Source organism: Solenopsis invicta, chromosome 1 (assembly GCF_016802725.1).
Source record: "Solenopsis invicta isolate M01_SB chromosome 1, UNIL_Sinv_3.0, whole genome shotgun sequence".
In the NCBI taxonomy this organism is placed as follows: domain Eukaryota; kingdom Metazoa; phylum Arthropoda; class Insecta; order Hymenoptera; family Formicidae; genus Solenopsis; species Solenopsis invicta.
Window position 1 is genome coordinate 13,757,574 of NC_052664.1, and position 15,640 is coordinate 13,773,213.

The 15,640-nt window shown below is 32.4% G+C and overlaps 1 protein-coding gene across 1 annotated transcript in view; it reads right to left on the reverse strand.

The window, feature by feature from the left end:
• Positions 1-15,640, reverse strand: part of LOC105194354 (dynein heavy chain 5, axonemal) — a 29,546-nt gene that overhangs the window by 4,903 nt on the left and 9,003 nt on the right. The window contains exons 12-29 of the mRNA XM_039446500.1: positions 15,078-15,476; positions 14,603-14,853; positions 13,592-13,843; positions 12,851-13,014; positions 12,513-12,773; positions 12,220-12,448; positions 10,995-11,668; positions 10,008-10,813; positions 9,602-9,809; positions 8,797-9,183; positions 8,484-8,656; positions 8,054-8,420; positions 7,604-7,798; positions 7,377-7,515; positions 7,010-7,286; positions 6,268-6,709; positions 4,566-5,923; positions 56-3,633 (exon numbers count right to left, since the gene is read on the reverse strand). Coding sequence (XP_039302434.1) covers positions 56-3,633; positions 4,566-5,923; positions 6,268-6,709; positions 7,010-7,286; positions 7,377-7,515; positions 7,604-7,798; positions 8,054-8,420; positions 8,484-8,656; positions 8,797-9,183; positions 9,602-9,809; positions 10,008-10,813; positions 10,995-11,668; positions 12,220-12,448; positions 12,513-12,773; positions 12,851-13,014; positions 13,592-13,843; positions 14,603-14,853; positions 15,078-15,476 — 10,160 coding nt within the window. The remainder of the gene's footprint in view (positions 1-55; positions 3,634-4,565; positions 5,924-6,267; positions 6,710-7,009; positions 7,287-7,376; positions 7,516-7,603; positions 7,799-8,053; positions 8,421-8,483; positions 8,657-8,796; positions 9,184-9,601; positions 9,810-10,007; positions 10,814-10,994; positions 11,669-12,219; positions 12,449-12,512; positions 12,774-12,850; positions 13,015-13,591; positions 13,844-14,602; positions 14,854-15,077; positions 15,477-15,640) is intronic.

Consider the following 15,640-nt stretch of genomic DNA (forward strand, 5'->3'; position numbering starts at 1 on the left):
GAAAGATTTAAGTTTTTTTAAATTATGTTTTAAATAAAACAAATTGCTAACTTACGAATCGCTTTTTGTTTCGCTAACGCTGTGATTTGAGGACTTGGATCAGATCCTATAGATAATAAACATATCAGTGGTGTTCTAGGTTCAGATTCTAACCACGTTGCTTCTAAATCTAATATTTTAGCTTCCCCATATTCTTTACCCAACGATTCAGTGATGTACCTTCTCGCCTGAGATAAAGTTCTATCGGGACTCCATGATCTGATGAGTAATAATTTTCGGAATACGTCAAGACTTTTTTGATAGCCGCAAGGCAAATCTTCCTCTTCTGGCTTCTCTTTTTCGTACCATACTCTCCATTCCTTTTCACTAAATTCAATTTTCGTTAGTATATCCGAGAATACTTTTAGTCTACTTATTTCGACTAAATTTAGCCACGTTATGTCGAGTATCCATTTGAATGGTTTCGGTGTTACTGCATTAAGATCCAAAGACGCTCCACCTTTTATGAAAGCATTGAATTCTGCGTGGGAAATGATACCTCTATGACAATCTATCTTCATAGCTAGCATCAATGTAAATAATGATTTGTGTCTTTCGTAAAGACTTCTCAGAGTAAACGCCCAAACTTCGTATGTGAGATGACGAAGAATAATATTTATTCGTTCAGAAGTTATAGGACTCTTTGCAGATTTCGTAATTGAATTATCAAAGATGGTCAGGAATTGTCTTAATGAATTTTGATACATCACATTGACATTGCTCATTTCGACTATTAAAAAATACAAAATGGATCCTCTTGACGCAACTGCACGAAATTCTTCGCGCGCTAAGGTGATTTTTTTCTCAGTAAGAGCGGATACTTGCAGTTTTTCATTCACTGATTCGGCTGTAATTTTGGTTTCTCGAAGAACAGTTATTAACGCTTCATCATCCACCAAAGAACCCTCTGAAGATGTAAGTCTATGTAGTAACGTACTTTCAAGTTCCTTCATTGAACGTTGATTGGTCATAACTGATTCGAATAGAGCGACTCTCTCCGCTTCCAAATCAGCTTTTTCCATAAGTATCACTCGACCTAATAACTGATCTTCTAAACCTAGCATTGTGACAGTGAAATCAATAATCGAAGTCTTCGCAGATATTTCTGGACTGTACGCTGGGTTCGGTAGCTTGGTCGTGATATATAACATAAATCCTGGCATTACATCGCATTCTTTATCTCCAACGACAACCTTTTCAATAGATCCTGATTTAATGAAGTTCTTTTCAAGTACATTATCGAGTACTGGATCGAGTTCTTCTGCAACGTCTTCGATTAGCAGTGGTCTGCCCAACGAAAGACTGTCCTCAAGATGAGTTCGGAAATATTTATGATTTAGCGAAGTAATCTGTAACTCATTTGTGCTCTCTTTATTCTTGATCCACATCTTTCCTTGATTCTGAGGATCTACAAGAAGTGGATAAGATGAAGATTTTGTAACAATAAGCGCATTTTGTATGGATAACTCATCGTTCGGCAATCCTTGAAGAGTCCATTCTGAAGTAGTTGCTGAATCGACTAACATATTCGTTATATTTAAATTTTTAGTGAAAGGTATAGATTTAGTAGTCAGTATATTCATCCACGCATTCACCAAGCCAGCTCGATACTGTTGATTATAAGGTCCACAGTATGATAAAAATCCAGTTGCCAATAAAACGTCCCCGACTAATCGTCCCAGTTGAATCTTAAATTCTCCACTTTGTTCGGTCCAACGAATCTTTTCGCCGCCTAATCCATTTATCAAAGCAGTCGCGGCTGTCATTTTTCTCAGACACACATTCGCTGCTTCCGTTAACCTTTGCTTCTCCGTTACCGCGGTATCATATTGCTCTTTAACCATTTGTAAAGCCATTTCTCTTTCAGATAATTCTCGCTCAGCGTTTGCCAGATCCTCCATTGCAAGCTTTAATCGTGCTTCTTGCAGTGCTAAATTAGCTTTTAAAGGCAGAACTTCTTTGTTGACGGAGTGGAAAAATGCCATAGCTTTAGTCCACGATAATAAACCAGCAACGTCACCACACACTCGTCTTGCGGTTTCCATATTATAATCCTCCATTTTGAAATATGGTTGCAGTAGCTCAACCATCTCGTTATTTATTATGTCTTTTGGATAATTTTGTAATTGTAATAAAAACGTTGTACTGGCCATAAGTTTCAAAGATTCTGCCCATGAAGGTTTAGGGCATGGTGCAGTTGTGTCGGGTACAACGGATCCAATTTTACGTTGAAACAAGAGCAGTACACAATCCATAATTCTCATTATAAGATGAGGTGGTCTACCTAGCTTTCTTACTGTTGCTATGTGAGCAGGTTTAATGGTATTCAGAGCAGCTTCCGCTTCTTCTAATGCTGGTTTCGCAGCTTCTAGCTTTTGTTCAGCCAACGCTTTTTCATCAGCTATACAAGCTACTAATTGCTCCGCTTTTTCCTTCACTCTTTGTACTTGATTTTTAAAAGCTTCAGCTTGCATTGCTCTCTCTGTCACCTCTAAAAGTACTTTTTCGGCTTTCTCGGACGCCTGAACTAGTTCCTGCTCCATTACGGCTAAGTCTCTCTTTAGGATCTCAACTGATATTGATGCCTCCTCGAGTTTCGCTAAACCCGTATCCATTCTTTTAGCTCCTTCACCAAGTTCATGTTGTTTAGCTCGATAGATATTTTTGTACCCACCGATAAAATTTAAGTAAGACTTTGGAGTTACATGAGTGGCACGCCGAAATCTTTGGAAATATTCGACCGATGTTTCCGAAACGATGTCTTGTATAGATCCTAATGCATTTACCAATTCAGTCTTCACATTGCTAGTGCACGCAATTTCAAAATCATGAAGAAAATGTTTTGCAACTAAAATTAGAGCATCTTTGGGCCACGGTTGAAACCAGTCTATAGTGCAACCTGAAATGAGTGCCGGAAAACGCTGGGCGCGATTCCGGAACTTTTCACCCACAGGAGAAAAGCAGAAAACAACATGTAAATTTTGACAAGTTCTTTGCAAAAAGAAGTCCATCACCATTTCGTTATTAAGAGTTCTTTTAGGATTTTCACGTCTTAAAATAGGTGTTAACTCCGAGATAATTTCCGCTTGCTCGTCACGCGTAAATAAGTTACTGATAACTCCCGAGCTGAGAATATTATTTAAATATTCAAGGAAGCCCTCCTCTTTGATGTCAAGATCAGTGAAGATAAACGTTGTACCCTTGCCTTGAGCACCACAAGTGCGATACAGAAATCTTAGGTCTTCTAAGAAGTTGGCTACGTTATAAGACCTAGTCAGGGTAATTTGAAATGTTTTGTATCCGGCAATAAAAGAGGATAACTTTGTAAGACTCTGTTTGCCAGAGCCGCCGACACCTACTAGCATCACATTGCCTTTTGGATGTCTAATGACTCTAGATATCTTCACTAAGTGTAGCATAGCGTCAGGGAAAAATACTAGATCCATTCCAGCACCTCTCTGCATTTCGTTGAACTGTGCCAGAAACATGTCTAGTCTTTCTCTCAATATTTGAGAATCATAAACAGGTTCGTAGACTTTGGGGAGCTCTACATCTGCATCTTCACCTTCTTCACCGGTTGGCTCTGGAGCATCTCTGTCATCAAAAAAGATTTTATTAATATTACGTGACATTTTTTAATTACAATGTGTGTGGATGATTTTATAGATTACACTGATTTATATACTTTTGAAGTTTAGAAAATAATAGTTTTTTGTAATTTTTGTTTGCTCAATCCGAATTTACAAGTAAAAATACTTTATCATGTATAAAACAAGAAAAATAAGGGTAAAACTCTTTAAAAAGGAGTTTTGGGGCATATTTAAAACTTTATAGCCAATAAAGCCAATATTTTATAGATTTCAAAAAGAGCTCAAATTAATACTTGAACATTGTAGTCCATTGCAAAACTATTGCACATGTAAAAATTTTTAACAATACATTTAATACAGGAGACTGAAAATACTCTGTGTAATAAAAATGTTTTATTTTTTATTTTTTAAACAGTTAGAATTAAATAATTTTTGAATAATGACGATTTTTCAAAAAACCAACTTTGTAATTTTAATAAATTTTTAAGGAAATATGAACAGTTATTCTCACATATTAAATCTTCAATTAAATTTTACTATTTGCAATAATTTTATATTAGGATTGCATGAAGCAATCATTCTACTTGACACTATGCGACTACATCCATCCCTAAAACAATATGCACTAGAGGTTTGACGATAAAAAATTCGATATTTTTATATTAAAGTACAATGTTTAAAATATTAATTTTGAAATCTTTCGCATATCGTCAACTACAAGTTTTCAAAAATAGTTAAAAACGCGTTATTAAGGCACTTCAACTATATTTTTTCCATGAACTTGATGTGACACATCACTTTTCCGTATAGCGATCAGAATTAGATTATAGATTTGATTATAGCTTTGGATTTAGCACATAAGAAACTATGAAACTACTTTCCCAAACTGCAAAAGAAAAAAATAAAATTTTGCAGACTTATATAGCTACTACGAACCTCATGAAATCGACGAATGCAGGATCTTGATCTAGCATGTTTACATACTTCTCTCCTAAAATATCGGCTACAACTTGAATTAGTCCTTTATTAAACCAATCTTTGTCACTTTGTATTGTAAGTCTGTCGCTAAACACTCGTGTACATTCATGCTTCCAAAGCAACATCAGTACATTTTCCTTATCAATGACCGTTGACAACGTACCGACCATACCTTGCCAAATTCTCGAGAGATCTCGGAGGCTAAATACATAATGAAATTTTGCAGGCGTTGGCAACAGTTTTGCTCGTGTTCTTTCCCACAGTATTCTAGTCAAGGGAATCATTTTCTTAACGAGTTGACGGACTTCTTGCGAGAATCCTCTTTTAATATTGTAATGTCCTTCGCCTAAAACGCTGAAGATTCGATCGATTGAAGCGTTGTCAGGCAAAGTACAATTAAAAATACAAAATTGTCTCTTGAGTCTTGAGGGAATGTCGTTTCTTCCACCTCCGGGCTGACACATAGCTGCTAGGAAAGTCACATCCACAATGGAAGTAAAATCACCAGGTTTCTCTAAGGAGTAGAATCCTTTCATGTCCATAGTCTGCCGAACGATTTCGTTGGTCACCTGATCACCCCATTCATTGATTTGCGGCAAGTTTATGTCATCGATGAACACCAACATCTTTTTACCACCTGGTGGTCCAAATGTACTTCCTAAACGTTTTTCCACATAACTCTCAATGGTTTTTTGAAACTGATACGGACTGGTTGCAGAGCTAAAGTTGAAAGAGCGACTTAAAGTTGTATCTGGATTTGATTTTTTCATATATGATTTCATCATAACAGTTTTAGCAGAACCTTGTTCACCTATCAGTAACACAGCTTTATCTTGACGGCCAATCAAATCAATTAAAAATTGAATCCTTACATTATCTGGTATTGGAACCAAAACATTACTGTAGTCAGGTGTTGAATATTCAGGATAGACATAATTGGTTACCATATTTGTCCAAGTATCCCACACGCCTTTATCGGTGACAAAAAAGTCAAATACTATAGCATCCAAATATCTATCGGAAGTTGGAAGATCCAAGGAATCGAAATTATCTCGAAGATATCTGTCGTACTTTTGCCTGTCGGCAGTTTCTAACAATGCTCCTATGCCCCACACTAACGCGAATACGTAAAGACGTGTTAAATATTCTGCCGTTATAGGAATGGGTTTGTCTTTCTCTATATCTTCATCCTCGGTTTCTTCTATTGGTATTTCGGGAGGTATTACACCTTCTAGCAGACAAAGCATTTGTCTTACTATATTACATTGTAAGACATCAATAGCAAGTAGCAATGTTTGAGTGCTCCATGAATATATCTAACAAATTAAAAATTTAGTTACATTTTCATATATTACAATATCATTTTTTCATATAAAAATTAATTACATGTTATTTATATTTTATTACTTAATTTAAATATTATTATTTCAAATAGTATACACATACTTATATAATTAATAGAATAATTGGTCAAATATTCTTATTATAAGGGCAATTTCTGTTTAATTACTATTTAATATAAATTCTTTTTAAGTTAAAGAAAAAAATTGATTTTAAAATACGTAAAATTAAAATTACATAAAATATTACATAAAAAGAAAAATATCTAATATTAAAATTAAATTCACAGAAGATGAAAAATTGTATGTTGTTAATTTACCTGTGCGAAAGAATCTGTAAATAATTTCTCGAGAACTTCTTGCTCTAATGATGATCGTGACTTTAGCCAGGCGGTAACAACTGGATTCCAGTCCAATCCTGAAGAACTCATGTATACCATCCCGTTTCGTGAAACAGTCGCTGGACTTGCATTATCAATGTTATGTGGCTCAAAAATAATTTTACATGTTGGTGCCATTGATAATCTATCGCCATTAGCTAGAGTTAAAGTTTTATTATCATCTAATACAGAATTTAAATTTTCTATCCAAATACTGTCAACTGGACCATCGAGTACTAGCCATACGTGTTCGCCCTTCTTTAATTTTAATGTTTTACGCCATAAAGCTGAAAAAATTCCATCTGTCCAATCATTCGTAGCTACGTCTAAACGACCGAACATTTGAGCAGCTGTTATACTTTTAGGATTCATTCTCATTTCCCTGTAAAGTTAAATAAACTTGTACATAACTATAATACATATATAAATTTAGTAAAAATGATTTTATAAATAATTTTATAAAGCTCATTATTTTATTAATATGTATATAAATTTGTAAAGTTTTTTTTACAAATTAAAACACTTGTAAAAATACGCTATTTAATATTTCATAAAAATTGCTTATTAATTGACATGCAAAAATTGCAATAAATTTGAGATATTTTACGCAATATATAAATGCTACATAAATACTACGTTTAGCATTAATATGTATTTATACATTGCGTAAAATGTCTTGTACCTATGGGAATTGCCGCATTGCGTTAATGCTTTCATTAAAATATGTATACAAGTAGTCTTGCCCGCGCCGGTTGGACCTAACGTCATGATGCCATGCCTCACTCTTTGCGTTTCATATAGTTGTATTAATTTTAACACCCATGGCGAATGATAAATCAGTCCAGCCTGTTCCACTTGTTCATTAATTGCTGTTTCTAATTCAGGATATGATGTTTTTTCTAGGACTTGATTAGGAAATAGATCAGCTACGAGTGATATGAAGAGTGGTTCGTCCTCATCTAGAGAAAAGTATGTCACATGTTTAGCATATCAATGTGGTTAACCAGTTTATGTGTTTTTAAAAATTAATTATTAATTAGTATAATAACCTATAAGTTTCGAGAGATTCATGTCTCTTAGAACTCGCATGACGATCGTACTTTCTGTGTCTTTGGAATTAACTCTTTTCGATGCTCCTAAGGTTCTTAATACGGACAATATGTTTCGTAAACCGAAATCGTAATGAACCTAAGATCAATACATTGCAAAATATCAAGACAAATTTTTATTCTTTTGTAAAGAGGAACTTTTCTCTCCTTTTTTTTAGTAATGTTACCTGCTTGGTCAATTGCTCTTCGCACAATTTGTAAAGCGTATAAAATTTACGAGCAAGAGTAATATTTTCTAGAAATCCACAACTAGCTAATTTTACACGTATGATAATCTGACGATCGGGTACCATCATAGCTACTGTGCGAAATTGTATCTTCAAGTTCTCTGGCAATTCTTTTCGTCCCGCATATCCAGGATTCTGCAATTTATACAGCATTGAAATATTTATATACATGTTAATCGTTTTGATAAATAATATGTGATGCTAAGTACAATAAAAATACAAAGAAAGAAACTATGTAAATATAAAAGAATTGTATTACATGAAAATTATATGTCATATCTTTTATACAAAACTTTGACAAATTTTATTATTTAGAGAAAAACGTGAATGTAACTTTTTAATTTAAAGAACTTAATTTCTTAATTCTGTTTTGTTACATAATAACATTACCATAGTAATAAATATTCCAAGCTCTGGACACATATCAACTTGATCACCATCCGTGAAGATAAATTGCTTCTTCTTTTCCTTCTTCGCAGCAAGCACTACAGCGACTTGTTGTGCGGCAACAGATAAAACTGGCAATTCGATTCTGTTGAATTCATCGAAACAACCCCATGAGCCGCTTTGTGCTAATCCTTTATAGATGCGTCCTAATCCTCGATAATCCATTTGATCGGAGCAATTGAAGACTACGACGTACTTTGCTAAAGTCTTTCCCATGTCTTTTACAGTTTCAGTTTTTCCGGTTCCCGCCGGACCGCACGGAGATCCTCCCATTGACATCGATAGAGCTTGCGCTAATGTTATGTAACATCTAAAATATATATAAGAACACTAAAATGACAGATACAATGTTAAACAATATGACACGATTTACCTATCAGTTAATGGTGTAATAACTAGTCGCTCGGTACATCCTAAGTATTCATTTTGGTAGGTAAAATGAACATCCGTTATGCATATAGAAGTTTTGTCTAGATCCTCCTTAAAATAAAACCTGCATTGTTTCAACCATTCAAAATCATTCACTGATCGTACATTCAGACGACACTAGAATGAATGAAATATATTATGTATACATATATGATTATTAATTCCGCTTGTTGTATCTGAGATTTTAATAATTATTAACTAAAATATATGTTTTAAATATTTGTTTTTATATATAAATTTTTTATTTAGCTACGTACCAAAATATCGAAAATGTCACGCTGGTGCACATGTATGGTAATCAATGTTTCGAACTTGATTCGTTCTATTTTAGTAAGATCTCTCGTAGTTTGATCGATTAATGTATTTAAAAGATCAAGGAACTTATTGTTTGTTTCAATCATAATTTTTTTATCGGCACGAGCTTGAGCCAAGGCAAGTTCACCATCTCGTGTCCAAATCATTTGAATGCCTAACAAACCTATTTGAGCAGGCATTTTATCGAGAAAGCTTAAAAAATTAAAATTTGTATCATTGATCATACTGTAGCATTGACGGATGATAGAATGTAAAGAAAGTTGCGATGTTTGCAATAATTGCATCAACCATGTTTCCACAGAACCTTCTGCTCTTACTGCTTTTTCCAGCTGTACAGAAAATTGTTATATAAATTTAGTTTTATTTCCAAAGTTAATATATTTATATTTAATTACAAATTCGAGAAAAATTAAAAATTATACAAAAATGTGCAAAATTTTTAATAGAAAAATTTACCTTTTTTTGTAAATATTATTTGTTAAATATTGCTTTTAAAATAAATTATAATAATCTACAAAAATTTTAAATGTAATATATTTGGAATATTTACTGTGATATATAGGTATGTAATATAAATGCGACCATGAGAAGAAATGATAATATGTTTATACATATTACAATAAATATTTTAAATATATATTACATTTAAAATTTTTGTAGGCTGTAGACTATTAAAATTTATTTTAAAAGCAATATTCTTATGAATTGATATATAATATTATTATTTGATTAAATACACATACTTACCTGTATAGTTTCTCCTTCTGATGAAACTATGGCTGTCATTTTATTGTATTCAATGTCATGAAATTTTACGTAACGTGTATTATCGAAAATAGAAAGTAAATGATTTTGTATAGTATGAGAATCGGATGCTTGACCAAGTATTTCCAAGAGCGCAGGGTCAGAAACGAAGAAAAATCTTGGAAACATCATACGTTTCTTCTCCAAATATCTAAAATATAATATTAAAAAAAATAATTTTTATAAAATAAATATTAACAAAAAATGTTTTGAATTTATATTACATTAAAATTTGCTATGGGTAAAGTGAAAGTTACAATCAGAAGATTTAGTTTTTAAGTTTGCTGAAACCTCTTGTAAGTTTGTTAAGAAGGTCGATTATCAACATCACTACTCGTAGTATACTTACCCACTCAAAGATTTTTGACATAGCTCTAATTGCTCCTGCAAGTGCGGCAAAAGTTGCTTCAACAAGTCATCGCCTACGCAACAAGGTACAACTCCTGGTGTTTCATGAGCACGTTGCATGATCTTCTGCCAACTTTTATCAATTTTGCTGAATCGTTTAGCCTCTTTTGGTAGTTGTTTCGCAATATCACCACCCACGAACACCGCCTCGAGATAAACCCACATGTTTTGAACGAGCAGCCACCTTTCAAGGATCTCATTTGTATTAGATAAATCAGAAAGCCATTGTTGTATCTGCTTTCTAAATGGCGCATTATAGCGATTTGACATAAGTGAGCCAAGAACCATCAAACTGTCTTCCAGCTGACTAATAGTTTCCGCTGTTGTATCTCCTCTGAGCAACAATTCTCCTCTGTTGTTGAATGTCATGAAAGTCAATTCGTGAGATGACCATTCATTTACTACTGTTCTCAGTTTTGCTTCGATATCCTTTTCCTTCATAGCCGATATACAAATATCTTCGATATCTTCTTTGTGCTTTAGCAGCGGCGCTTCAAGAATGTTTTTAAGACAGAAACCCTCGCTATCAAGCTCGAACAAATATCCTGTAACTTCTACGATTCTATGCCAATGGCGCGGTTTCATCGCCTTGTTTGCCATCAATTCGAGAAGCGGACACATATCATTAAAATCATCGATTGTCTTCTTAAGTGCAAAGAACGCTGGCCATTCCTTCAACCCTTTTGGCAATTTGCGACAACGGTTTTGAAACTCCATCAACTCATTGTTTATTTCTTCGATGTTAACCTAAATAATTTACATAACTATAACAATCTGTATTTGTACTAAAAAAAAGCTTTTAAAGAATATTTAAAACTTTTGTCATTAATAAATTAAAAAATAAAAATGGCAAATAATATTATTTAACTTATAAATTAAAAAAAAACAGAATGTATTTAAAAAAACCGGCAATATCACGATTTTCTACCTCGCCCCATGGAATATCGTAATAACTGCTGACTCTGTCGATGACATCATTGTAAAGTTTATACAACTTTTGCAGTAAATTCAACTCCTTTCTGATTTGCGAAAGTTCTGGATAATCTGTGATAGGCAAACCGAAAAGCTCCTCGCCGCTTTGGTAGGTCTGCAGCTTTCGCCACATGCCGTCAAATCTATTCTGGAATAATATTTGTCTGTCCGAAGCGTCACGGGGGCTCAAACCTGGCTGCATCGGTCCGGACGATCTGTACTCTTCACAATACATTTCATTATCGGCACGGAATTTCTCGAGATTATTTCTTAAATCATTTTCGAATTGTGGTTGCAAATTTAATAGCAAGACATGACTTTCTTGCGCTCGTGCCAACAGATTTTGCCAGGTGTCTCTCAAATTATCAACCTGCTCTAAGCATTCCTGGTCCACGGGTACTTCGTATCTTGTGACTATGTTGAAAGCTTCTTCGATGGGATCAATTTTGAGTTCCATATCGACTTCTTGTTCGCGAATTTTTTTCAAAGTATCCATAATGAGACGTACGTCGTCTAGATCGCGAATTTGATGATCTAATTTACGATCCATTTCGTTTATTAGCGCATAAACGTATTCCATTTCGCGACGATACTTTTTTTTCATTGCTTGACCAATTTTATGCGTGCAACCTATGAAGATTATTAAACTAAATAGTCTATTGTTAACGCATTAATATTAAAAAATAGACAACACATAAGTATTGTATAAAACTTTGATAAATTTTATTACCTTATGACGATTTTATTTATTAAAAAAAAAAATAAAATAAAATGTATGGAGGAAGGTCCATAGATAGTTATAGTGCAGTATTATTAAATTGATTCTTAATTTAATTCTTTAATATTACAGTAACGCCGCACAGTTCAGATAATTAGAAAATGATATTTAAAATTCATACACGATACATTATTCCAGCATGAAAATCTTGCTATGATTGTCTATGGGCTTTCCTCGATTTGAATTGTATTTGTACAAAGCACGATCTTATTCTAATTATAAAATGCACCTATCTAATGTCTTTGTATGTATATATTTACTGTTTATTTCGTAAAAAATTATTATTACTTATCTTTAAAAATTAAATTCAATGCTTTTAAACATTATTTATATACACAATGTAAAACAATCAAATATTTAATCACATAATATTCAAATAATGATATATATTCAAATAATATACCTTTGATTTCCGTATAAATGCCATACTTTAGCTTTTCCGTTGATACAGCGATTGATGTACCGAATATGATCATATCTGGCTCAGTTGCCAACCGATCTTCGAGTTCGCTATGTTTGCGGAGAGTAGTTTCGAATTCTGGCAAAGAGATTTGTAACAATTCTCGCATACTGCGCTCATTTTTCCATAGAAATTTATAAGGCTTCCAACGGTCGAGAAATTCCGTCAAATCCTGTAAGTTTAATGTGGCAACTGATTCCGTCAATCCATTCACATTTCACATTATTATTACTTACTTGCCGCAATTCCATCGTACAAGTGCTCAACATGCTGAGAAGTTTGATGATTTCTTTATTATCCATAACCATCGTGTAGAAGTTTCTCTCTTGAACTGGAAATACAGGTCTCTCTTCAGAGAGAATTTTGTAAAGTCTTCGCCTTCTAGTTTTTGAATCTTCCGGTTCTTCCTGCTTCTGCTTTGCAGCATCACTTTGTGCCCGTAATACGATATTGGCCATACTTCGTTTGGATGTAAAGGGAAGATTTTTCCACATGCTCTAATAATCAAATAACAAACAAATTACGTAATATAGTAAACAAATCAAGTTTCATAATTTTAATATAATTTTTTTACCTTGCTGCCTTTAGAATTCCATTGTGCTACTCCTTTCGCGACACCTGTGATAATCTTTCCAACTGATGTCAATGCTTCTTGAACATCATCCAGACTTGGTTTGACTGTTACTGTTGGTATCATTAGTGTTGCATGTAATAAAAACACCGGATTTGGAGCTGCTTCTATAAATACAATTAGATTTACAATTGCGAAGAGATTTATTTCTGTAAATTAATTGATAACTTAAAAATGAGATACTAAAAATATTTTTTCGATACTTTTAATATAATTTAAGGCATTTTATATGAATATATTTTATCGTATATTTGGATGTCAGATAAAAATTAGTTTAATCTAGAAAGTAGAAAAAAGGAAAATCTTTTCTTAAATAAAAATAGATACCTTAAGACGAAAAAATTTGAATAAATTTTACAATTTTTGCATATTTTATAAAATTTCTATTTCAATTGCATGATATGGTTTTCTTTAAATATAACAGAAAATATATATTTATATAAAAAAATTATTGATTTAATTTGTAGAATCTTTTGATGTTTAAAAATTAAAATCTTTATTTTGTTTAAACTCTAAGTATAATATTTATTAGTTCAAAAATTAAAAAAAAAACGTTAAAATAAATGTACCCACTAAAAAACGTGGCATTAAATGACATCTTAATAACGTCTTAATGACGTTTTAAACGTCAATTCGACATAATTAAAACGTCCTTTTGTTTGCTAGGTATATTTAAAGAATTACCTGAATCAAGTTCTCGAACGAATCTTTTTCGGATCGCATCTAGAGACACTCTGGTGACCTTTATTAATACATCAACGATTTTTCTAGAATAATATCGTCTCATCTCGGATACTGCGTTTCGAACCATATCCTGCATGCTTTTGGATAAAGAACCAGGTGTCGTTAACAATTGATGAGGATCATCGAAACAATTCCATACTAGAGACCAATCTTGCTGGACTGTTTGTTCTGTAGTTTCTTCGCCTTCCGCTCCTTCATTTTAAATAAGACAAAAGTTGTTTTTGTATTATTTTTGTATTTTTATCATTTAAATGTAGTAGTAGTACATTTAAATGTACAGTAAGAATCTTTTTTATTATTTTTATAAAGAAAATTTGTCAATACCGATATAAAACCCTGAGCAATGGAGGAATATTAGATATTAGGATTAGGAATTAGAATTTTAGAATCAGTTTCCATAAACATTATAGATAAGTAATAAGTTATGTTGTGTTATGTGTTATGTTATGTGTTTCATATAATAAATTGATGTGCTATATCTTATTAATATTTATTGTGATTTACATTTAACATTTATTGAAAAAACTGATTCTAATATTTTAATTGTATTCCTACCATTTAATATTCCTTCATTGTGCGCAGAGTCCTAAATCTCATAAAGCGATACTCTTTTATTTTTCAAAAATTAATTATTGCATTTTATTAATATTGATAAAAACATTCAGGATTTGTTTAAATAATTAAAGAAGTAATAATTTATACTTTATACGTTCATAGTTGTCTTCTATATAAAATCTGCTAAAAACAAATTTTTCAAAAACAAGAACAAAATTTACACAAAATTTGCAGATTGCATAATTTAAACAATAATGAATATGTTATTAATAATATTAGATTATTTAAATATATTTATACTTAAAAATATGTTAAGAGAAGATAAATAAATCAACTTCGACACAGAAACTCATATTTCCATTGCAAAATTAAAAAGAATTAACATTGATTTATTACCTTCAGTAGTAAGAAAATCAAATTGATTGGAATTAGTAGTGCTTTTGAAGCTATCTGTAGCCTTTCTAACAAGCTGCAATACTTCTTCTACCGCTTCCTCGATCATTGTGCTTTTACGATGTAAATCAATTGCTGCTATTCTGCATATTTCCTCGTTTTTTTCTATAAATTCCTCTATTGTCCATGGTTGATCTGACTCGGGTAGAGTATGCAAAGTTACTTTCCGCATACTCGTTAACACTTGCAAAATCCTAATACAATATATCATTGAATTAACCTACATAATTTTGTAAGCTTTTAAGTAATTTTCAGATTTTAGCATAGAGATAATAATTTAGCAATTAATTAGTCTTTGTTATTAAATAAAATTACTTTTTTAAATATAATATTAATGTCGTTTTATTATTACTTAAAAATTAGTAATTTTAAAAAAGTTTTTAAAACAAGAACTTAATTTGATTTCCAAAACACATACCTATTATCATATACATCATGAACTCTTGTGATAAGAATATCGAAAGTTTTGATCTGCTCTTTTGTATTTTGGCAAAAATCTTTCCAATCTGGCTTTGTCCAAGTCAAGGTTGTTAAACCGGGTTCCAATAAAGATGCTACACAAACTAAATGTGGTAACAATAATGGACGAACTTCTAATTTGACGCGCTTTGCGGTACAAACAAATTCCTCGATCATCAGCTGGAGAGAATCTGTGACTAAAGTAAAATAATCTCTTTTTGCTAGTATTGTTAGTGCAACAATTGGAATCTCCAAATTTATTTTTGCTAAACAATCAGCTTCACGAAATAGAAGAACGACTCGGTTTTCCAGGTTGACTTTCACTTTTGCCGATTTCTCGTCGACTATAAGCAGCGGTCTGTTATGCAAAATTATCTTTCTTACAATTATTATTATTTAATATAAATATTTTTTATACAGGGTGCGAGAAAAGTTCCGGGACGGCGAAATATCTCGAAAACTAAGCATTTTAGGAAAAAGTGTTTCAGACAAAAGTTGTAGGGTTTAAAAAGATCTATTTAC